The following is a 25,420-nucleotide window of genomic DNA, read 5'->3' as shown; positions in this document are numbered from 1 at the left end:
TCCATTTGCTAAAAATGCTTTATTGGAGAACATGGACAATAATATATAAACCGATCTCTTTTCTTCCGGCCATACTGGCAGAGCAGACCCATGTTTGTACAGTAGTAACCAAATGGAAAATATCATAACTCAGTACAAAGAATATTAAAACAAGCAAACAAACTAAAATATATATAGTGACAGACCACAGGGGGCTGCTGAGGGGAGGACGGCTCATAATAATGGCTGGAACAGAACAAATGGAATACCATTCCACCTATCCTGCTCTAGTCTCTACCACCAGCCTGTCCTCCCCAAGTAAGATGCCACCAACCTCCTGTGTGATAAACATCAACTAAAAAAAATAAATACTGATAGTTCACTAAAACAGTCATAGGTGGTAAACACTTCACTACATGCTACATCAAGGTGAAAAGAGAACATCATTTATCAGTATGGAGAAATAAAGCTAATGGTAAAACAGGAAGGTTTTCTACAGGTTTAGTCATTAGTTCGGTTCTCATCTGCTTTGCAGATCACTTCCTGGATCTATTGGACCACTTTAATGTAACAGAGGCAAGTGGGAGTATGAACAGGTGTGTGTGTGTGTGTGTGTGGGTGCAATGTCTCTGTGTGAGAACGATTGACAAAGACAAGGCACTCAACTTGACCGCAAACTCCAATTCAAACCACAGTTCCAGTCAGGCCAACAACCTCAGATGACAGTTACCCACATACTGCAGCTACACAGCGATGGCTTGTTTTCAGATCACTAAATGAGTTTACGCTTTCCACTCACTTATTTGAAGTGTGCATGGGGACAAAGGGACAAAGCCAAACACTCAAAAGAATCAATATGATCACGTTAGCCATGGACACGGTAAGAGTTCTAGGAAACAGTACTAAGAGGGGCATTGACTTCCTACATGTATCATGTTTTCATCCTCAAATAACCACATCTTGTTACATCATGAGGAAACTTTTACCATCGTTCTCTAAAAACAACAATCTTTGCCTCTTCACACCTTTTAAAATGAACATTTGAACCCAGTTTAAAACACATTTAAAAATACTGTTAGTTGCACAATTAGAGAAACCAATTTGTAATGGTGAGTTGAAATAAAGTACATACTCAGTGTGGTAAGACTGAAGCCCAGTGGCAGTAGCAGCAGAACGAGAGAGAGGAGAGGAGAAAATACAGGAGAAGGGGAGAATAGAGAGGTGTGTGCGTTGGAGAGGGACATCTAGCTGTTGAGTGGTCCTCGTATTAATCTTAACTGTTTTAGAGGAGATAGCTGTGTCGTATTCATTAGTGAATACGACCCGGATGTTCCCCATTTTGACCTTTGACCACATTTGACCTTAGGTAGCCTTCTCCAGGGACTGATAGTACTCCACCAGGACAGCCCAGGCTTTGGGGGCCATGAAGCCTTCCGGAGGGTTCTGTCCTTCGCGAGCCATCTTACGCATCCGTGTCCCTGAGATGAAGTCATAGTCTTGATGGCTGAAAGAAAATGAAGAAGAAAATAAAATGTAGAAAGCACCGTCTCATTTCAACAGCCTGACCCTGAAATGCTGTCTGGTAAGTGAGGAACGATCTAACTTACTGTGTGGATGAATGGCATGACCAACTCAATTCAAGGACACTTTAGGAAGAGTTCTTTGAGGGAACTTCACAAAATGCACTTCATATGCTTGGAAAAAAAGGCCATGTATTTGGGTAATTGAAGTAAACAGGCACTCGAGCCCCGTTACGCCAGGGGACCGGGGATATGAAACGAACCTCAGACACATGAACCAGCAGCACTCAGAGACGTTGCTTCAAGTCAGCGGCAAAGAAGGAGCGCAACCTAAACGCCAGACCTTCGCCGTCAAATTCAAACCTTCTGTTAGACTTCTCAGTTTAAACAACTGGTTCAAAAATAAACACGGGACAAAAAAATTGTCTAAACACAGCTAATCAGTCTCAAACCAAAATGAGAAAATTCCTGTAAAAAACAGACTAGTCTAAATACAATCTTCCATGACTCCGCCACACACAAGTAGGGGATAAATAAAATATTTGTCAATTAATAGATTCATTAGATACTACTGTAGATTCCTTCATTTAGACAAAGGGGGTAACATTCAATCACATTCCTTCTCTCGCCACCGTTACAATGCACTTTCCTCATAATAATCGCATTTGTCAAATGTGGTTTCGTTTCTCAGCGGCTTGCGGTCGTGTGGACTGTTGTGCACAGCGGAGCGGCTTGTACGGATTTGTACTGTTAGAGCCGCAGCAAGAGCCACAACGTTTACACACATTAAACCTCATCATGGATTCCTGACCAGCAGAGTTGTAGTAGGATGTAAACTCCAGTTCTGCAGTGTCCTCTGTCTACCTCACTCCTGAAACTACATATTGAAGCCCGCAGACAATTTAAGGGTTGGTTTGGGGTTCAATTTCATTCAGAAAATGTCACTTTTCCCCCTCCATTCTTGAATTGGACTTTAAATTAGTCAGAATCTCATTCTTAAGGACTCTGGGTTCTGGGTTGTCTATTCTTTGAACTCACTTGCAGATGTAAATCAGCTGTCAGCTAAATCTGATACAAATGTATCATTTCTCAAATGTCCTGAAACGTGTGTTTTCGTAGTACATGGTCCCTGTTCAAATCAACTGAATAGACCACTTAAATAACCCCCTAATTCCTCCCCTAGTACTGCTGAGGTACCGTTATTTTCCTCTGCACAACAGTGAGTCCTGAGCATGCAGTACAGTACAATGCAGACCAGGCTGACAGCCAGGTGGCGGAACCCAGAACCCCGTGTATGTCTGACAGTCCAGGTGGCGGAACCCAGAACCCCGTGTATGTCTGACAGTCCAGGTGGCGGAACCCAGAACCCCGTGTATGTCTGACAGTCCAGGTGGCGGAACCCAGAACCCCGTGTATGTCTGACCCAGTCCAGGTGGCGGAACCCAGCGGAACCCAGAACCCCGTGTATGTCTGACAGTCCAGGTGGCGGAACCCAGAACCCCGTGTATGTCTGACAGTCCAGGTGGCGGAACCCAGAACCCCGTGTATGTCTGACAGTCCAGGTGGCGGAACCCAGAACCCCGTGTATGTCTGACAGTCCAGGTGGCGGAACCCAGAACCCCGTGTATGTCTGACAGTCCAGGTGGCAGAACCCAGAACCCCGTGTATGTCTGACAGTCCAGGTGGCGGAACCCAGAACCCCGTGTATGTCTGACAGTCCAGGTGGCAGAACCCAGAACCCCGTGTATGTCTGACAGTCCAGGTGTGCCAACCCCGAGTCAGCTCCCGTTTCTCCATCTCCATAGGCAGCAATGGGATCACCTTCCTCCTGACCTCCGTAATGCAAACCCACTGTTGAACACATCTACTACTGTATTCTCCCCATAAATTACTGTATTCTCCCCATAAATTACTGTATTCTCCCCATAAATTACTGTATTCTCCCCATAAATTTGTGAATTTTGTACTGGAAAATCACACCTTTTTATCATATTGTCCTATTTCCTATCAGATCTATAGCTCGGGCCATGGGGCTAACACTTGCATTCTCGCTGGGAAGAAAAACATTCTAGAATTGCCATCCAGTGAACCTGTTCTACTGTATATTACGCTCAATGTGTTCTGGCCCTAAAAACTTTGATGAAATACTTTGATGAACTCTGATTGTCGAGGACTTGTATTCATTACAATAGGTGGAAATGACAGGGCAGAGAGAGAGAGAGAGACACAAAGAGAGAGCGCGAGAGAGAGAGCGAGGGGGGAGGGGGAGCACAAACTTCAAACTCGGCAGAGGAGGAACACTTAATATGCGGTCAAATGAGAAACAGCTTGCGCTGATTTTAGCCATTACACTATAGAGGCACACTTTAAGGTCGATCGTTGGCAATTAGGCCTAGCATCTATATTCCTCTCACATTTGGCAGCGCCGGCCGGCACAATGTGCACAAGGAGTGGTCGAGAACAGACGGAATGCCATAAATTTCACAAGGCGCCAACCAGAGCCTTTGAAATTGTGATTTAGCGTTTACTTTCTCTCAGCTCTCCCTAGCTGCTAGCCTAGCACTGATACGGTCAGAAAGAGACAGTCATTGCGGCTTTGAAATTTTCTGGCGTAGCTCTTTTCGGGTCTTCAGGTTTCATATTAATAAAAACAACACAATTGAGCTGAAATGAAGTCGCCTGTTATATAATGTTATTGTGACAGTCAGAAAACTGACAATTACATTCCTGGAAGGAGTAGAATATAACGTGGTTAAGGTTCTTGACAAGCCAGACTGCTGACTCGGCAGTTCTTAACGGGGCTTGTTGAGAAGAGCACAAGGGGAATTCTAGTAGTGGTGACATAGTAACCACTATCGGACCTTTGTCCCATTACTCTTACATTTCCACTGAGTCACACTGCAGAATTCTCACGCTTTAGCAGGAAGATTTACTGCTATCCAAACGGTCTTATCCAACTGTAAAACTAGTCCAAAAACACTGGATAATGGATAGTTCAGCCACTCGAAGTAGAATACAAGCTGAGAGAAATACTCATCGATTGTATCTTTATAACATACCAAATGGTTCTGGAGTCAGCCTTTATCAACATACTGGACTACTGGTATGGAGAGACAGAATATAAACAGCCGTGTCAGTTGTGGCTCTTACTGTCGTAATTCTCCTGCTTTCAATCCAGGAAGGATATATATCTCTGTGCTCCATTTCTGAATCCCATGCCTAGGTGAAACTCAACTAGGTGTGGGGAAATATTTCCTTTCAGACTAGTTCTCCTGGCGATTGTGGTAACCCCCCCGATATACAAATACTATATTTATCTTGTCAACTCAATTTATTCTGATATCAAAACATGCGCCATGGAAAAAAAGTGTGTACTCCTTCTGATCAATCAGTTCCTACTTTTTAAGTCATCATATTCCTTTAATCAGTCAGATCAGTTCTCAGTCATGATATTCTAAGCCAGACATGGCTATAAAGTGATAGCGTGGACGGTATTAAAGCCCATAGCACACAGAGATTGCACGATTTTCGTTAGTCATCGGCTGCAGTATCCGTACACAGACTTTTTACAGACTTTAATTAATAGCAGTTCTCTGATTTCCGAACGACTTCAAAAGCTCAGAAAGCCACAAAACTTTGTAAAGAGCATAAGAAAGCAAAGGAGTTCCTGTTATTCTTGGCTTTGCCGTTTGCCGTAGATAAGGAAGAAAAACACATGGGAGGTTTCAGTGGAGAAGCTTAATGAATGATCAATTTGGGTTATTGGAGTTAGGCATGATAATGTTTACAGGCTGTGGAACAACATTCCTGCCACCGATGAAAAAAAAAAAAAGAACCGCTCATTTGTTTTCCGTTGCAAAACGTTTTATGTTGTTTGTCTTAATGAACGCACCCTGCTTACCCACATCAAGATTATATACACCTTTATAGTATTTTGATATCTAGGTAAAAGTGTGACTAAATGTTGACTAATTCTGATTGGTTGAGAAAGGTCACCATGACTTAGAAACATCTTAAAACCTTCAAGAAGGTAACATTTGGACTTCATTACATCCGTTGAAGAACACTGGTATTACGAGTGACATCCACCGATTACATTCTTCGAACCTTGAGAGTAGAGCTTTGTTTATAAAGACACTCATTATGGGGCAGAAGGTAGCCTAGTGGTTAGAGCGTTGGGCCAGTAACCGAAAGGTTGCTAGAACCAATCCCTGAGCTGACAAGATTAAGTTAACCCACTGTTTCTAGGCCGTCACTGTAAATAAAAACTAGTTCTTAACTGACTTGCCTCGTTCAGGTTAAATAAAGATAAATAAAACAATTCCACTGGGATTAATCATCCTGTCCTTCACGCAAACACAAAATGGCAGACAGACAACACACAATAAGGAGATACTCTTTCTACAATATTAAAGCTGATCTACAATAACGAGATGGGATGGAGACTGAAAACAAACGATGAGTGACAGGGCTTACTTCTTGGGGTCGTAGAAGTCCATGGCCCTCTTGGCTTTGTTGTAGGCGGCCACCTTGAAGGGTACAATCTCCAGGGTGATGAGTCCAGGCGCCATGGTGAGGACTTTAGCCCCATGGGTTGGCTCGTACAGGTCCTTGCCCGTGGCTGGGTGGGGCATGCCCGCCGGGTCACGACCCACGATGTAGAAGTTGGCGCCGGCCACCATTCGGGCTCGGCAGTGCCACTGCACCTGTGGTTTTATGGGGAAAAAAAGTTTAGTTACTCAAAACTAAAATGTCAACACTAAATGTTGGCATTTCCAATGGGTGAAAACTAGCTGGTAATTCCGATTTAGTGCCAATTCTACCTTTTAGCATTTCCAATGGGAAAACCCCCTGTGGTCACTCAGAGGATGAGAACGTTTAGAACGTTTTAATGGGAAGCCAGGAGAAGGGGAAGTGGTTGGGCAGCTCTTTCAGTGGGTTGGAGAAACAAGGAAGCCTTGGCACAACAGGCACATTGTGGTGAGACCGATGGGAAGGGAAAAACAGCACTTGATTACCTTGACTGATTCGTAATCACGTACGGTGGAGCACAATTCCCCTAAATACGAGTGGACATTGCTCTCGCTGCTACCGCCGATGGACATGGACGCAAGCCCCCTATAATTACATTACAAAGCACTTTCTTCAATAATAAACAGCCAATTACGGTAATGACGTTTGGACAGGAGTGCTCAAAACCCCCCTCGAACGCAGCTCCCACTGTCGACATGCGAGAATCCGGTTTTACAACACATTACAGAAACAACAATAAACGGAGCTCTTGAGTGGAAGTTTCAAATGACTAAAGAAAACAAGACTTCATTCTTTGGGCTAATCCCACTATTTAACCACCCATACGCTCCCATCCGACTTTTAAAATTGGAAGTCTTCAACCTGAAAAACGCTAGTCTTAAACGAAAAGACCTTGATGAGAGAACAAAGGGAGTTAGGAGGAGAAGAAAACGACAGTTAAACTCTGTAGGCAGTCTGGAGAGGAAGGGATGGAGTGCATTGTTTTGTTAGCTGGTTGCCAGGTTGGAAGAGAGGCTTAAGATGGACACTCAGGGCCATGTGAACCCACTCCCTCCAACCTGGCAGCTATTCTATTTTTATGCCCCTCCCCGGCACATATCCTACTGTGCCTTCCCTGTATTTATATTCCTGCTAAATGTACTAAACGTTTTATTACATTGATCTTATTTTGTATTATTCTTAACTTGCGTCCTCTTAACCGTATCATGTAGGTACCTGTAGGTAAGCACGTCATTGTACTGCGTATCACGTGGCATCGTGGATAGAGAACCTGTAGGTAAGCACGTCATTGTACTGCGTATCACGTGGCATCGTGGATAGAGAACCTGTAGGTAAGCACGTCATTGTACTGCGTATCACGTGGCATCGTGGATAGAGAACCTGTAGGTAAGCACGTCATTGTACTGCGTATCACGTGGCATCGTGGATAGAGAACCTGTAGGTAAGCACGTCATTGTACTGCGTATCACGTGGCATCGTGGATAGAGAACCTGTAGGTAAGCACGTCATTGTACTGCGTATCACGTGGCACCGTGGATAGAGAACCTGTAGGTAAGCACGTCATTGTACTGCGTATCACGTGGCATCGTGGATAGAGAACCTGTAGGTAAGCACGTCATTGTACTGCGTATCACGTGGCATCGTGGATAGAGAACCTGTAGGTAAGCACGTCATTGTACTGCGTATCACGTGGCATCGTGGATAGAGAACCTGTAGGTAAGCACGTCATTGTACTGCGTATCATGTGGATAGAGAACCTGTAGGTAAGCACGTCATTGTACTGCGTATCACGTGGCATCGTGGATAGAGAACCTGTAGGTAAGCACGTCATTGTACTGCGTATCACGTGGCATCGTGGATAGAGAACCTGTAGGTAAGCACGTCATTGTACTGCGTATCACGTGGCATCGTGGATAGAGAACCTGTAGGTAAGCACGTCATTGTACTGCGTACCATGTGTGTCCTGTGCCTTCAGAAAGTATTCACACCCCTTGACTTGTTCCACATTGTTGTTGCTATAACCTGAATTGAAAATGTATTAAATTGAGATTGTGTCACTGGCCTACACACAATACCCCATAATATCAACGTGGAAATATGTTTTATTTTATTTTCCGAACTAATAACTGAAAAGCTGAAATGTCTTCGGTCACTAAGTATTCAACCCCGTTGTTACGACGAGCCTGAATAAGTTCAGGAGTAACAAGTCACATGATAAGTTGCATAGACTCATTCTGTGTGAAATAGTGTCTAACATGACTTTTTAATGACTCATCTCTGTACTCCTCACATACAGATCCTTCAACAGAGCAGTGAATTTCAAACACAGATTCAACCAAAGACCTGGGAGGTTTTTCAACGCCTCGCAAAGAAGGGCACCTATTGGTAGATGGGTAAAAATAGAAAAAGCACACATTGAATATCCCTTTGAACATGGTGAAGTTATTGATTACACTTTGGATGGTGTATCAATACACTCAGTCACTACAAAGATACAGGCGTCCTTCCTTACTCAGAAACCGCTCTGGGATTTCACCACGAGGCCAATGGGGACGTTAAAACAGTCAGAGTTTAATGGCTGTGATAGGAGAAGACTGAGGATGGATCAACAGTAGTTTCTCCACAATACTAACCTAATTCACAGAGTTAAAAGGAAGCTGTACAGAACAAAACAAATATTCCAAAACATGCATCCTGTTTGCAACAAGGCACTAAAGAAATACTGCAAGAAATGTGTCAAAGCAAATCATTTGTCCTGAATATGTTTTATTTTCAAGCATAGTAGTAGCTGCATCATGTTATGGTTACGCTTGTAATCGTTAAGGACTGGGGAGTTAGAGGATCAAAAATGAACCTAATGGATCTACATACAGAGGAAACCCTGGTTCAGTCTGCTTTCCACCAGACACTGGCTGATTAATTACCTTTCAGCAGGACAATAACCCAAAACACAAGGCCAAATCTACACTGGACCTGTTTACCAAGAAGACAGTGAATGTTCCGGAGTGTCCGAGTTACAGTTCTGACTTTAATCTGCTTGAAAATCTGTGGCAAGACTTGAAACAGGTTGTCAAGCAACGATCAACAACCAATTTGACAGAGCTTGAAGAATTTTGAACAAAATAATGGGCAAATATTGTACAATCCAGATGTGTACAGCTCTTAGAGAATTACCCAGAAAGACTCACAGCTTTAACCACTGCCAAAGGTGATTCTAACATGTATTGACTCAGGGGTGTGAATACTTACGTTAATGAGGTATTTCTGCATTTAATTAATACATTTGCAATAATGTTTTTAAAAAACACATTTTTGCTTTTTTCATCATTGGTAATTGTGTATGTAGATGGGTGAGAAATACATATATTTAATCCAGACTGTAACAACAAGATGTGGAATAAGTCAAGAGGTATGACTACTTTCTGAAGGTACTGGACGACAAATAAACTCGATTTATGACGGATGGGAATACAGCATATGTAGTCAAACACACAAAACATTTCATAAGGTGTTAGAGGAGTCCGGAAGATCGTTCATCTTCTCCTAAATGTATGGACCTGGACTGATCTTAAGCCGGTTGGATTATTCCAGGGTGAAGAAGTATTTTATTATTTTATGGGTGAAGTCCATCTGAAGAGAAGGGATTCCTACCACTACCTCACTATCCAACAAAGGTGACAGAATTACAGAGAACATGAAGCAACTCTTGGAGGACAATGGAATTACATTATAAAACGTTTATTTATTCTCAGAAGGCTCCAAAAAAAAAAATCAGAAACGGGTTGGTTCTACTTTTAACAATGAGGATGCTTTTGTGGTGCATTTGATGTCAGGCTGTGAGATCACACAGACAGATGATGGGCCTTTACAGGCTGCATCGTGTTCCCCAGAACAGAACAGAGCTCAGTCTGGTCCCAATGATCGTCTCCCCATAACCCTGACTACATGATTAAAGGACAGCAGGAGACTTCAAACAGCTAGACAGGCATCAAGTAAGTACAATACAAAGTGACAGAGATTATACTGAACTTTCTAATTCTGAATGTAAATTGCCATCCATGTTAGATTAAGCTGATTTCATAAATCATGTGTGGACTGTCCCATCATATTACATCACAGTGACAGTCAGGCAATTTAAGTAGCCTCTAATTCTTGAAGTGTACTCCCAAGTGTACTCCCAAGTGTACTCATTACTTTGGCTTGTGTTACAGGTCCATAGAAATAGAATCCATAGAACGGACTTGGCTGCCATTCCTCCCATTATTTCAACCATTGACTTGAATAGGGAAGCCCGTTCTACAGGTTCTATGGTCAGATTACTGCTAAGCTTACCTCAGTGGGGCCGGCGTACATCATGGGCGACGGGAAGATGGCCACGATGGTGTTTTCGGGTTTCAGCACGCCCTCGTCCAGCACGGCAGCGTGCTGCTTCATGCGCCACTCCAACGGCACGTCGTCGTCCTTGGTCCAGCCGCCCAGCGGGTGCAGCAGTAGGACGGGCCGGCGGTAGCCCCGTTCGATCAGACGCTTGTGGGTGTCCTGCATGAGGAGGGCGTGGCCGTTGTGCACCGGGTTACGCAGCTGGAAGGCAAACACTGCGTCTAGAGGGAGAAAGAGGTCAGAGAAAGACTGATTTAGATGCTGCATCTTTATTGAGACATCCTGGTTTTCTTAAACAGAGAGGGCAAAATAGAGAGAGAGAGATCTAACTCTCTACCGTTACCTGCATTCATCTCCTTGAACTTGTGTTTGAGCTCAGTGGGGGTGAGCCTGTACTGGTCCAGGCCGTCGTTCCAGCTGATCTTGTCCAGGACCTGCAGGTCTCCTCCTACCAGCCAGTCTCCACTCTCCATTACCATCTGGACCAGACAGAGAGACAACACTGACCATTAGCATCATACAAAACCACACCCACTTCACTGTGACTCATATTTTCCAGGGTTCCCACTTTTCCAAAAAATATTTTCCCAGGACATTTCAATGACCTTTTTACCAGAACTTATTTCAACCCGGGTATTGTGCAGATCTGAAAAGACTGGAAAGCAATATGGTGAACATTTCAGCCTATCAAAGAAGAGAGAGGTGCAGTAATGACCATACTGCTTCGAACTATCCAATCCTGTCAGAGGTACATGAAGAGCCTGCGGCGATGGATCAATTTGAAATTGATGCTAAACAAGTGGACTTCTCTAACTCCTCTACCATGTTCATACTGCGGTTATGACAGCCATCAAGGACTGTTTCAAAACAGTAAACCACCCCAATCTGGCAACCGCTGAAAAAGGAGCGGGATTATGGATAAATCAATAACAGCCCCGAGACAACTTGAAATACAACATCTAAAAAAGTTGAGACTCCTACAAATTGGAGCCCAGGAAGAATGAAGAATCCCCTTTGCTTTATGCCTTTGACCGCATCCCTCTCGACTTTAGCGGGAAAAAAACTCACGAGGAACACAAAATATGACGTGTAATGTAATCCACAACGAGACACCATCCACGATGAGCTCATGGACCACATTGAAGCGATCCCCCCCTTACAATATTGTTCTGATGTCCCCAAAGTACTGCTAAACCCAGGCAAAGCCAGCTTTGTTTCAGGCTATAACTCTTGGTCTGCCTTTCTGGGCATGTACTGTGCCTGTACTGTAACCACTGGGCTCTTTATGGAGTACACACTGCAGGGTAGGTACTCAAGCCATCAAATCAGGACTATGGATAGACTATGGCAGGACCAGGGGGCCCCAGAAGCATATACACAAATGTGTCTTATAGAGAATGGCTATTCAATATTACTCAAGGAGTCAAAGTTACAAAACAATACCAGCCTACTAGTGAGCAGTTCTGATGTCCCATATAAAAACGCTCACAGTGGCATGTAAAGGTTTAGATTTAAAGGGGGTGGGTTCCTATGGATGTAACTGTATGGGGGCTGAGTCTTAGATTCCACAGACTTGAATTCATATTCTGAGGAGGATTCCACAGTAGCGCTGACTGTCTGACAGATGTTGGTAGTGCATTTCGCCCAAGTCTTTGTAAGTTGTAGTAGGACGTCTTTCACAACAGAGATGGAGCATGTATTATTCACAAGGTTGTATACACTGCATACATCTTCAGTGTTCAATAAAACATTGAGAGAACCGAAGGCTGCTAAAACTCTGCCCTCTTGTTGTTATCATCAATAAGCCAGAGAGGAAGGATGGATGGAGTTCAGTGTAACGGTGTGAAGAGGTGCCTTTCATTCCACTTGATCCAACTAGTCTGATCTACTGGCTCCAGATCAGTGGCTAAGAAGACCAATAACCCTCACTTTGGCGGCTGAGACATGAAAGACCCATCTGAGGAAAAACCGTTTCAATTCAAATCCCAAACACACAGTAGATGTTTTAAACATTGGAAGATGGAAAATGATAGTAGAATGCTATAGCTCAGGGGTAACCCAAAGCTGCATTTACACCATAACACACACACTGTGTTTTAGATACAAAAGGGACTCCTGCTAAATTAAACAACTCAGCTTGCTGTAGTTTCCAACGTGAAGGCTCCCATCTCCCTGGCGGCACAGACAGGAGTAAACAGGAAACGTGGATTGACCGCGACGTAATACGGAGCAGGTTATTCCTCGTCTCAGAGAGAGACGGAGACGGGATGAGGGGCTGCCGCCTGCGAGGGGTGTGTTGACGGATCGGCTACAGCGCAGGGAGTTAAAGTGTGTGTGTGTTAAACGAGTGACACCTTAATCATAGCAAGCTGTACACACACACACACACACACAGCAGAGACAGGACAGGAGGCACTGCTGGAGAAACAGAGTGAGTGACAGGTCTGGGAGAACCCACTACCCAGCATACATTGCCTGCAGCAGGGCCAGAGCCGCCAGACACAGACGCACTAGAGGATTATGGGTAGCTGATGGACAGCCAACCACGCTGCTCTCTTGGTAAACTGACAGAGCCTACAACTGAACATCAACCCAGAATGGATAACAGAGACGCTGAAGATAGTGTTGGCTGTTCAACTTTGTTGAATTGAAGGGCATTTTGAGTGAAACAGGAGAAGCAAATTCACAGCATCTCACCCAGCCAATGACTCAACAGGGCAGGGCTTTAAAATGAGCCACCATGGTGTTAGTGTGTGTCTGTTCAGTGTGTTTAAAATCACCAGACCGAGTTGGGCTGAAGACAGTATAGCACTACTCCAGCTCCCTCTGTGTGTGTGTGTGTGTGTGTGCAAACCCACACTAATCCATAATAACAATGGGAGCCCAAATTGTCCCGAGACAGATAGCAAAAATAACCCTAGCCCGGCTCCTGCCACCATCAGTCTTGAAGATAGGGTTTCAAAAATGCAATTTCACAATTGTCCTCCCCGGTTATAGACCTCCAGTCCTGTTGTGCGATGTGGCGGCGTGTGTGTGACTACAATTGTGTGTGCGCAAGAAAGCTTTCCCAGGTCTGATCCCTCGCCACGGCTCGGCTGGCGCCTGTAGTTTTTTTTTAAAGCAGGGGGGTGGGATCATTTCAGGACGCCACGAAGTCTACCTGAGCGCCCACTGATATAATAACAGTCCATAATAATAAGAAACCATTGTTGCCATCTTTGCTCAGGTATATTTGGAATGGATGAGGTGGGTGGCTGCTGGCGAGGGGTAATGTGTTCAGCAGGGCCAGCTCCAAGTCCAGGACAGCTTTACTAAAAGCACTGTGTAAATAAAAGGCCGTTTGAAGGGGCCAGATGGAGAGAGGGGGCCGAGAGAGACTGCGATCCAAATAAAACACATGTGCAAATTGAGGGCGGTCCGAGGGCGATGGAGCGATTACACAAGCACTTCTGACAGGGGAAGGAGAGCAGCAGCAGCTCATTTCTTTACGACACTACTCCACTTTATTCAGTCCTTCCATAAGCAGCACTGAGGAAAAGGGTCACCTAGGATCTGTCTTCTATTAGAACGTGTGTGTGTGTGTGTGTGTGTGTGTGTGTGTGTGTGTGCACGCACATACAAGGAGAGAGTTGGTTGGGTTGGACATGGGGAGGGTGTTTATCAAACATCACGTTAAGGGTAACCATCTCAGGGACCATGCCTGCATTGTTCAGCATTATGACCAGGGTTCCATTTCATAATAACTACCAGTGGGACATTCTATACAGCTCTGGAGACTGAGGAGCTGTAACAGAAGGTATGGGTGTATGATAATAAACCTGGTGGAGGGAGGTGTGAGAACACCAATGCTCCTCCCTGTCACATGACATAAACTGTCAGATGAAGCTGTCAAGAGCACCGGTTTGAGCCAAACAAAGATAAGAAACACTCAAAGGAAAACAAACATCGTCGTTTTGACATGATACATGACAGTTTTCAAAAGTGACAGCTTTCGTCTGAAAGTCAAGACACCCCTTGCTGTGCAGTGGAACGGTCCGTAGCCCCCCCTGTCATTTATGTGATAGGGTCTCTGGAACTAACCACTGACCTTGATGTAGGAGTGTTACTCAACAGTTTTCAACACAGCTTTTGCTGGCATAACACCCCTCGCGGTGTAGTGGACCGGACCATGGCTGCCCATGTGGTAGGGGTCTCTAGAACTAACCACTGACCTTGATGTAGGGGTGGTCCCTGCAGGTAGTGCCCCACTGGCGGGCGCAGCGCTCCTCCTTGCGGTGCTCGTAGAACTCGGGGTTGCGAAGGATGGCCACACGGCGGCCCTCGTACACCAGAGCCATGGCCGTGACGCCGTCCAGACGCTCCTTGTCCGCCCCCGACACCGGCAACACCACCGGCACAGACAGGTTGATGACGCCACCTAGGGGACGGGAGGGGAACAGGTGGTTCGGTTCATTGAGGGGGTCAGAGGTTGAATAAAGGAAAGGAGACATGTTAGTGCTTTGAGACACAGAATAAATCAACGTCAGACTGCTGACAGAGGAAGTTGATAGGTCAGAAACCAGACAGCCCCATCAGCAAACCTGCAGCATCAGTTTAACTGTCTCTCCTACAATAACTTCAAGTACAGCCTATCTACTGCATACTATGCCAGGAAATATTTAGACATTTAAGATATATGAGGTGTTTATTGAACAAACACCATCCAGTCGTGTGCATTCAGGTGGTTTCTGACCCGCGCAGAAAGAAAGAAAAAGAGAAAAGAAAGAGAGAGGCCCCGTGTTGACATGACGTTGGCAGATTCATTTAGCCCTACACCTTGATTAAACCAACATGACCAGCACGCTTTTCACATCCTATTGGATCAGATGGCGTGTTGCTGGATGGGATGCCACTGCTGCCAACCACCCCGCCACCACTCCTCTGTCCTCTGTCACAGAGTTAGCACACACAGCTGGCTTCAATAAGACACGTGAACACACACACATGCCTGCTGTCCCAGCCTGGCCCATGCCAAACAAGGAGCTGGCACAAACACACAACACAGTCATCTACCAGGGAAATGCTGGTGTCCTTGTCAATCCTATTAACTGGGACTCCAAATCAGGGACAGATTACAATGAAGTGAGAGTAGGGTTGTAAAATTCCAGTAACATTCCCAAAATTCCCTGGTTTACCAGAAATCCTGGTTGGAAGATTCCCATATTTCCTGCTTATTTCCTCTTAATTCCAGGAATCTTCCAACCAGAATTTCTGGAAAACTAGGGAATTTTGGGAAAGTCACCAGAATTTTGCAACCTTAAGTGAAAGTGAGTGAAAGTGAGGGTAAAAGTACAAGTTAAATGAACAAATGATCTGACTTCTATCCAGTCATGTTTGGTTCAGTGGTGATTGTGTGGAACAGAAGCTCCTCCAGCACCGTAAGGGTCAGCCACTGTAAAATCCAGTCATGTTTGGTTCAGTGGTGATTGTGTGGAACAGAAGCTCCTCCAGCACCGTAAGGGTCAGCCACTGTAAAATCCAGTCATGTTTGGTTCAGTGGTGATTGTGTGGAACAGAAGCTCCTCCAGCACCGTAAGGGTCAGCCACTGTAAAATCCAGTCATGTTTGGTTCAGTGGTGATTGTGTGGAACAGAAGCTCCTCCAGCACCGTAAGGGTCAGCCACTGTAAAATCCAGTCATGTTTGGTTCAGTGGTGATTGTGTGGAACAGAAGCTCCTCCAGCACAGTAAGGGTCAGCCACTGTAAAATCCAGTCATGTTTGGTTCAGTGGTGATTCCAGCACAGTGGGTGGTCATGTTTGGTTCACAGAAGCTCCTCCAGCACAGTAAGGGTCAGCCACTGTGAAAAGAAGCTCCAGTCATGTTTGGTTCAGTGGTGATTGTGTGGAACTCCAGCACCGTAAGGGTCAGCCACTGTAAAATCCAGTCATGTTTGGTTCAGTGGTGATTGTGTGGAACAGAAGCTCCTCCAGCACAGTAAGGGTCAGCCACTGTAAAATCCAGTCATGTTTGGTTCAGTGGTGATTGTGAACAGAAGCTCCTCCAGCACAGTAAGGGTCAGCCACACCGTGTAAAATCCATGTTTGGTTCAGTGTGATTGTGTTCCTCCAGCACAGTGGGTCAGCCACTGTAAAATCCAGTCATGTTTGGTTCAATTGTGTGGAACAGAAGCTCCTCCAGCACAGTAAGGGTCAGCCACTGTAAAATCCAGTCATGTTTGGTTCAGTGGTGATTGTGTGGAACAGAAGCTCCTCCAGCACCGTAAGGGTCAGCCACTGTAAAATCCAGTCATGTTTGGTTCAGTGGTGATTGTGTGGAACAGAAGCTCCTCCAGCACAGTAAGGGTCAGCCACTGTAAAATCCAGTCATGTTTGGTTCAGTGGTGATTGTGTGGAACAGAAGCTCCTCCAGCACAGTAAGGGTCAGCCACTGTAAAATCCAGTCATGTTTGGTTCAGTGGTGATTGTGTGGAACAGAAGCTCCTCCAGCACAGTAAGGGTCAGCCACTGTAAAATCCAGTCATGTTTGGTTCAGTGGTGATTGTGTGGAACAGAAGCTCCTCCAGCACAGTAAGGGTCAGCCACTGTAAAATCCCTACAAGGAACTGGAAATAGACAAATGATAGTTTGTGGAGGCAATCAATATTGAGGCTTCATCCTTTTCCTCCGCTCACATTTCCCTCGCTAGGACAAACAAGCGAAACCTGAGTGAGGGCATTGCACATGGACACGTCATTCAGCGTTCTCTACCAAGTACACAGGCCCAGTTCCGCTTATGTACCACAGCATAGAGTCACCATTAGCTCTGGTCCAAAACATATTGAAATCATATCTAAAGAAAAACCAAACAAGACCTGATCCAAAAATGACTTGTTGATGCTGTGAAGAATAGAGTTGTTGCTGTAAGGAACACCTGTGATATCGGACAGCTAATGAAACACTGGCTTGGTTATCATTTCTGTTGTTGAACACATTTTTATGCTGCGTGTGTGTGTGTGTGTGTGTGTGTGTGTGTGTGTGTGTGTGTGTGTGTGTGCCAGTATGTATTGGCAACACATCACACGTCGCCTTAAGGGTCAGTGTTATGTGGGCAATAAAAGCAAATTGACTCTTTTTTGGAAATTCAAACTCTGTGTAGGAAATTGGTGTAATTACACAGTTTCACCAAAACCAAAGACTGGGCCCCGCGGTGTTCCTTCAGCCAAACTCAAAAGGTACCGGTTCCATTTGTTTCCAGAGAATTAAAAGTCTTGAGCCTGAAGTGTAAAAGGATCACGATGACTCAACACAATAGCATGGTAAGATTATCCCTCTGATTCTTTCATCTAAAAATCAAACTTACTTTTGATTAACTAGTGTATTCGGTCATTTTGAGGTAATGATGAGCTAATCAAGACCACTTGTTCCAACTCTACCTGCATGTACATATTACCTCGACACATTGACTCTGTTCCTGTACCCCCTGTACACAGCCTCGGTACTGTTATTTTACTGCTGCTCTTTAACTTGTCTATTTTTGACTTGTCCATTTTATTTTAACTGCAGTGTTGGTTAAGAGATTGTAAGTAATTTCACTGCATGGTCTACACCTGTTGTATTCAGCCATGTCACAAATAACATTTGATTTGAACATGTCCTTTTGAGAGCTTTCATCTCCCTCTAGTGGCCGTTATAGAGCATAACATCAATCGATTTATTTGACTTCACAGAGAAATACACCTGTATTTATCACAGCACCTCCTTCTCAAAATGTCAGTGAGAAGTGAGGAGAGGATTAAGAAAGGCAGACATTTTGAGAAGTAGGCAAGGAAAGGACTCTAAGGCAGACATTTTGAGGAGAGGACAAGAGGAAAACATCAGGGATCAAGGAAAGATTATTGAGAAAGGGCCATGATGCCATCTTACCGTCCAGCAGACAGTCAAAGTGGAGACACTGCAGGAACTCCCTCTCCCTCATGAAGCCGTTCAGAGGGGTGGCCCAGCCCTCAGCAAGCACCTGAACCCACTGCATGTCCACCTGTGGTCAAACAGCGGTCAATCAGCACTCAAATAATGGTTCAACGCCATTCAAAGTGTGGTCGAACACGGATCACACTTTCAGAAATGTTCCCTTCTCACTTTCTCATAGGTCTTTAGAATCTATCCATCCCCGTAGACTCCCGGAAAACACCAGTAGGTGTTAGTAAAAATGGTATTTGATGAGAATGGTTACCTTTCCAATCTGCACAGCAGGTAGTGTTTCAGCATCAGTCTTGGCCAGGTCCAGCTTGTTCTCAACTACGTACAGCTCCTTCACTTCATAGGAAGCATCCACCGGCACTATATCCTACAAATATTCATTCATTATACCAGTGAAAATGAACAAAATATCATCACAAAACGAGAACATACAAGAGGTTGATTGCATTGGATAAGAATTCAGGGGAGTGAAAGTGGGGGTTATTCAGCTGTGAAGCGTTAGTATTTTGGAAATGTGAATCCCAATCTGAAAGTGTGGAGACACTGCCCTCTAGTGGTGGAAATTAAATATGACAGCATGCTTCCATGTTACAGGTTTCAATGAATCTGTTTATGCCAAACCTCATCAATGGATGGATGAAAGACAAGGTTGTTTCTCTCACCTTCTCATGTAGCAGGTCAATGAGCTGCTGTATAGACTCGTTGACACTGCAGGAGTCAGTCTTCAGCACCAGCTCTGGGGCCTCTGGTTTCTCATACTCCGAGTCTATCCCAGTGAAACCTGACACATGGAGAAAACAGTCACAATTCATTTATGGAATAGCTAAATCAGTCCCTCAGTTGGCATGAATAACAATAGTTGAATATGAAACAATATGTCATTTGCGGAAAGGTTGTGACTTCATTAAAGTTGCAGGGACGGTAATATCTATCCACTGAGTCAGTGGCTCACAAAAGTTAACAGTTATTGTACCACCAACTGAATTGTGCTCTACCCAGAGTACCCCTGAAGTACCCCCTCATGTGCATTTGAACAGCAACCCTATTGTCTCATGAGTCTTCTCAAGTACCACTGTGGATAGACCAAGTAACCCCAGGGGCCCTTGTACCTCTGGTTGGAAACACTGCACAAGTCACACAAATTAACAGAAATCTAGACAGGCTTTTTGGTTTACACAGCTTATTATCCAGATTGGCGTGACAAGATTCTTAATAGTGTGGTCTGAGGACGCACTCGAACAGGGCTGAATCCCACCCCCTCCCCCCATTCAATTAGTCACTCTACTACCTGACATATGGCACCTGGTAGATCATATCTTGACCAGTTGGAGAGCTTAACTCGGCTTCGCAGTATATTGTCTCATGCCTACAGCTCAGAGCTTAGCATGAAGGAACCTGTAAGAAAGCATTTCATTGGACTGTGCACACCGTGGGGATACTGTGCACACCGTGGGGATACTGTGCACACCGTGGGGATACTGTGCACACCGTGGGGATACTGTGCACACCGTGGGGATACTGTGCATATGACAAATGAACTGATTCCGAGCTCAGCAGGGTGCACTAGACTAGATGAAGATCTTGTCCCAGCAGCTTCCTTAGCTTGTGACTCACTGTTTCACTAAGCGATAAATGACACAGCACTTCCTCTGGTAACAACAGCCAAAGACATGAGATCTCAAGTTCCTGCTGGTCAAAACCAATACACTTTACATACTTTCTCTAGAGACTTCTCTCCAACTTTTTCATACATACTAATGCTGGGACGGTAATATCTATCCACTGAGTCAGTAGCTCACATAAGTTAACAGTTATTGTACCACCAACTGAATTGTGCTCTACCCAGAGTACCCCTGAAGTACCCCCTCATGTGCATTTGAACAGCAACCCTATTGTCTCATGAGTCTTCTCAAGTACCACTGTGGATAGACCAAGTAACCCCAGGGGCCCTTGTACCTCTGGTTGGAAACACTGCACAAGTCACACAAATTAACAGAAATCTAGACAGGCTTTTTGGTTTACACAGCTTATTATCCAGATTGGCGTGACAGGAAGAGACGAGATTCTTAATAGTGTGGTCTGAGGACGCACTCGAACAGGGCTGAATCCCACCCCATCCCCCCATTCAATTAGTCACTCTACTACCTGACATATGGCACCTGGTAGATCATGTCTTGACCAGTTGGAGATCTTAACTCAGCTTCGCAGTATATTGTCTCATGCCTACAGCTCAGAGCTTAGCATGAAGGAACCTGTAAGAAAGCATTTCATTGGACTGTGCACACCGTGGGGATACTGTGCACACCGTGGGGATACTGTGCACACCTGTGGGGATACTGTGCACACCGTGGGGATACTGTGCACACCGTGGGGATACTGTGCATATGACAAATGAACTGATTCCGAGCTCAGCAGGGTGCACTAGACTAGATGAAGATCTTGTCCCAGCAGCTTCCTTAGCTTGTGACTCACTGTTTCACTAAGCGATAAATGACACAGCACTTCCTCTGGTAACAACAGCCAAAGACATGAGATCTCAAGTTCCTGCTGGTCAAAACCAATACACTTTACATACTTTCTCTAGAGACTTCTCTCCAACTTTTTCATACATACTAATGCTGGGACGGTAATATCTATCCACTGAGTCAGTAGCTCACATAAGTTAACAGTTATTGTACCACCAACTGAATTGTGCTCTACCCAGAGTACCCCTGAAGTACCCCCTCATGTGCATTTGAACAGCAACCCTATTGTCTCATGAGTCTTCTCAAGTACCACTGTGGATAGACCAAGTAACCCCAGGGGCCCTTGTACCTCTGGTTGGAAACACTGCACAAGTCACACAGTTATGAGTTATGGTAAAATATCTAAAAGCATTAGAGGTCGCCCGAATATGACTTTTCAACACCGATACTGATTATTGGAGGACCAAAAAAAGCAGATCCCGATTAATCAGCCGATTAAAAAATGTTTTGTTTGTAATAATGACAATTACAACAATACTGAATGAAAACTTATTTTAACTTAATATAATACATCAATAAAATCAATTTAACCTCAAATAATGAAACATGTTCAATTTGGTTTAAATAATGCAAAAAGAAAGTGTTGGAGAAGAGTAAAAGTGCAATATGTGCCATGTAAGAAAGCTAACCTTTAAGTTCCTTGCTCAGAACATGAGAACATATGAAAGCTGGTGGTTCCTTTTAACATGAGTCTTCAATATTCCCAGGTAAGAGGTTTTAGGTTGTAGTTGTTATAGGAATTATAGGACAATTTCTCTCTATACGATTTGTATTTCATTAACCTTTGACTATTGGATGTTCTTATAGGCACTTTAGTATTGCCAGTGTAACAGTATAGCTTCCGTCCCTCTCCTCGCTCCTATCTGGGCTCGAACCAGGAACACATCAACAACAGCGTTGCCCATGCAGAGCAAGGGGAACAACCACTCAGTCTCAGAGCGAGTGAAGTTTGAAACGCTATTAGCACGCATCCCGCAAACTAGCTATCCATTTCACATCGGTTACACCAGCCTAATCTCGGGAGATGATAGGCTTGAAGTCATAAACAGCAGAGCTGCTGGCAAAACGCACAAAAGTGCTGTTTGAATGAATGCTTACAAGCCTGCTGCTGCCTACCATCGCTCAGTCAGACTGCTCTATCAAATCAGACTTGGTTATAACATAATAACACACAGAAATACGAGCCGTAGGTCATTAATATGGTCAAATCCGGAAACTATCATCTCGAAAACAAGACGTTTATTCTTTCAGTGAAATACGGAACCGTTCTGTATTTTATCTAACGGGTGGCATCCATTATTCTAAATATTCCTGTTACATTGCGCAACCTTCCATGTTATGTCACAATTTCTTAAAATTCTGGCAAAGTAGGCGGCCTAAACTGTCGCATAGACACTGACTCTGCGTGCAATGAATGCAAGAGAAGTGACACAATTTCACCTGGTTAATATTGCCCGCTAACCTGGATTTCTTTTAGCTAAATATGCAGGTTTAAAAATATGTTTCTGGTTAGGTATAGTCATGCAACGATTGTGCTTTTTTCGCAAAAGCGCTTTTGTTAAATCATCCCATTTGGCGAAGTTGGCCGTCTTTGTTAAGAAGAAATAGTCTTCGCAGTTCGCAACGAGTCATGTTAGCAGGCAATATTAACTAAATATGCAGGTTTAAAAATATATACTAGTGTATTGATTTTAAGAAAGTCATTGATGTTTATGGTTAGGTACACATTGGAGCAACGAGAGTCCTTTTTCACGAATACGCACCGCATCGATTATACGCAACGCAGGACACGCTAGATAAACTAGTAATATCATCAACCATGTGTAGTTAACTAGTGATTATGATTGATTGATTGTTTTTTTAAGAGATAAGTTTAATGCTAGCTAGCAACTTACCTTGGCTTCTAACTGCATTCGCATAACAGGCAGTCTCCTTGTGGAGTGCAATGTAATCAGGTGGTTAGAGCATTGGACTAGTTAACTCTAAGGTTGCGGGATTGAATCCCCGAGCTGACAAGGTAAAAATCTGTCGTTCTGCCCCTGAACGAGGCAGTTAACCCACTGTTCCTAGGCCGTCATTGTAAATAAGAATGTGTGTGTTCTTAACTGACTTGCCTGGTTAAATAAAGGATAAATAAAGGATAAATAAAGGATAAATAAAGGTGTAGTAAAAAATAAAATAAAAATTGGCCAAATCAGTGTCCAAAAATACAGATTTCCGATTGTTATAAAAACTAGAAATTGGCCCTAATTAATCGACCTCTAATAAGAAAGTGTTATTTATCTTGCCTTACCTCTGATCTCTCCAGCCCTGGCTCTCTTGTAGAGGCCCTTGACGTCTCGCTGTTCACACACGTCAAGCGGCGCGTCAACAAACACCTCGAAGAAGGGCAAGCCTGCAGCCTCGTGGATCTTCCTGGCGTTCACACGATCCTGGACGATGAAGAGACAAACAACGGGATAGTTAACTCCTGACGATGATGGTGTATTTCAAATCGTCAACTGGGAATTACAGGCAAAACACAAGTAGCAGCATATTAACTCTCTGCATCTTTCTTTTTGCTCTCTTTCCTATTTCTCATGACTTATCACCTCTTCCCCTCGGTCTTCCGATATCCTCTTCTATTCGGTCTCTACCTCCCTCTCCTCTTTCTCTCACTTGTTCCCCCTCTCACTCACCCGTCCGTAGGGAGAGATGAAGCTGGCGATGCAGACGAGCCCTGCGTCGGCGAACAGGCGGGCCACCTCGGCTATACGCCTGACGTTCTCCTCGCGGTCCTCAGGGCTGAAGCCCAGGTTCTTGTTTAAGCCCTGGCGGATGTTGTCTCCATCCAGCGAGTAGCAGGGGATGCCGTGGCACACCAGGTACTCCTCCAGGGCCATGCTCACCGTGGTCTTCCCAGCCCCAGACAGACCTGGGTGGGAGAGAGTGGCGAGGAATAGGTGTTGATGGTGGTTGGTCAATATTAGTATTGAGTGTAGCCAACTAGCAATACCCCCATTTTAGCTTTGCGTCAATATTAGCATTGAATGAATGATGAAAATGGTGGACGTCAATATTAGCTTTGAATGCATGATAACAAATGGTGCCTGACAATATTAGAATTGAAGGCAGAGCGTGGATGAATGTGATGCAGTCTTTAGAAATGCTACTGTTGATTGAATGCTAATATTGTCTTTTGGTAGTATTTGAAACCTAAATACATCAGTAAACCTTGTTCAATGGTGAGTTAGTGAGTGAATATAAAGTGACTGAAAGAAAGGCTTAAAAAAACGTTTGTATTTCTTTGTGAAGACTGTAACTGACGATAGCCTGGTCCCAGATCTGTTTGTGTGGTCTTGCCAACTCCTATGGTCAGTCTCACAACAACCAATGACCCTAGGAGTTGACAACACAGCCCAAACAGATCTGGGACCAGGCGAACTGAACTTTAGTTCTTCTGTATACCTGTGAGCCAGACAGTACATCCACGGAAGCCCCCTCTCGTCCCCACCACCTGACCACGCTTATTCCTGCTGACATGATGAGCCTGGTAGGTCACATTAGTCGCCCTCTGCGTTCCCTGCAATCACAATATTGTTCTGTCCTTTAGTTTCATATCAAATTACACTGACTTAGTCCCATTTGTTCCTTTGCATTTGCAGCCAACACTGACTGTGACTTTGCAACATACTGAAGCCACAATGACTTGCACTGAGTCCAGGACAGGCACATTTCTTACTCATGAAGCAAAAAGTCATCAGCAATATAATGACAAAAACGTTGAAGGACTGGTTTGACCCTAAATGTACAGTAAGGTGACATAGGACTACATTCCAATGCATGTGCTCGGTCACTAGGCTCCTGCTGAGTAGATTAGCAAGAAGCATTTTGAGAGTCACACAAAAATGTACGTCAAGGTACACGGGTCATCGTGATGACGACAGATCATTTTGCAGCAGAAACAGTATCTCATAGTTAACTAGCTAACTGCAGCATATAGCAGTTGCTATATGGTAGAACAGCTTGCTTTTGAAACGTCGTGCAAGCTATAGCTTGCTACAAATGGCTGTCTGGCATTTGGTGGCAAGACTAAGAAGCTAACTAGTTGCATTTCTGCAATCCTAGCAACACGGCCATTCCGCGCAGCTAAGAAAGTATTGCATAATTTAATTATAGCAGTAAATGTTTTACTGGGAACAGAAATTACAGAAACAAGAGACAACATTGATAGTTCAGCAGCATATTGTTGACGTGGCAGCGGTCGCCGGGGTAGGAATGAATACAACAACTCACCCAATTCTCGCTGGACGAGTTGCTCAGCTTCGGTTTCTTGTGAGAGTTTCCGGAAGTCTCCATAACGGTCTATAATGAAAGCTTTCGTCACCAGTTAAGGTATATGCGACCTACTAAATCAATTACTAAAACGTTATCTTTTTACGGACAGTTATCTCTTTGAATGGAGGAACCTCAAACAGGAACCGATGAGGACGACCTACGTCATCAGAATCGGAAGTGATGTCTATTGGCTGGTGAACTGTCTGTTC

The 25,420-nt window shown here is 44.4% G+C and overlaps 1 protein-coding gene and 2 long non-coding RNA genes across 4 annotated transcripts; 2 read left to right on the top strand and 1 right to left on the bottom strand.

The window, feature by feature from the left end:
- Positions 1–25,420, bottom strand: papss1 (3'-phosphoadenosine 5'-phosphosulfate synthase 1). The gene is made up of 12 exons (XM_052464842.1): positions 25,170–25,420; positions 24,342–24,456; positions 23,573–23,808; positions 23,188–23,326; positions 19,032–19,150; positions 18,623–18,736; positions 18,316–18,427; positions 14,624–14,829; positions 10,756–10,891; positions 10,365–10,633; positions 5,976–6,205; positions 1–1,483 (listed from the first exon to the last, which is right to left on the bottom strand). The coding sequence occupies exons 1-12, from the start codon at positions 25,230–25,232 to the stop codon at positions 1,342–1,344; spliced, it is 1,881 nt and encodes a 626-aa protein (XP_052320802.1). The 5' UTR covers positions 25,233–25,420; the 3' UTR covers positions 1–1,341.
- Positions 2,564–3,264, top strand: LOC127907988 (uncharacterized). Of its 2 annotated transcripts, none has more exons than XR_008065815.1 (3): positions 2,564–2,889; positions 2,982–3,181; positions 3,222–3,264. It is a non-coding gene; the product is annotated as an uncharacterized LOC127907988 (long non-coding RNA). The 2 variants fall into 2 exon arrangements; XR_008065814.1 differs by having other exon boundaries at positions 2,982–3,141; positions 3,182–3,262.
- LOC127907985 (uncharacterized) lies at positions 7,250–10,358 on the top strand. The gene is made up of 3 exons (XR_008065795.1): positions 7,250–7,528; positions 7,584–7,748; positions 7,796–10,358. It is a non-coding gene; the product is annotated as an uncharacterized LOC127907985 (long non-coding RNA).

This window comes from Oncorhynchus keta, chromosome 16, assembly GCF_023373465.1.
Source record: "Oncorhynchus keta strain PuntledgeMale-10-30-2019 chromosome 16, Oket_V2, whole genome shotgun sequence".
In the NCBI taxonomy this organism is placed as follows: Eukaryota; Metazoa; Chordata; class Actinopteri; order Salmoniformes; family Salmonidae; genus Oncorhynchus; species Oncorhynchus keta.
This window is presented reverse-complemented; position numbering and strand designations above follow the sequence as displayed.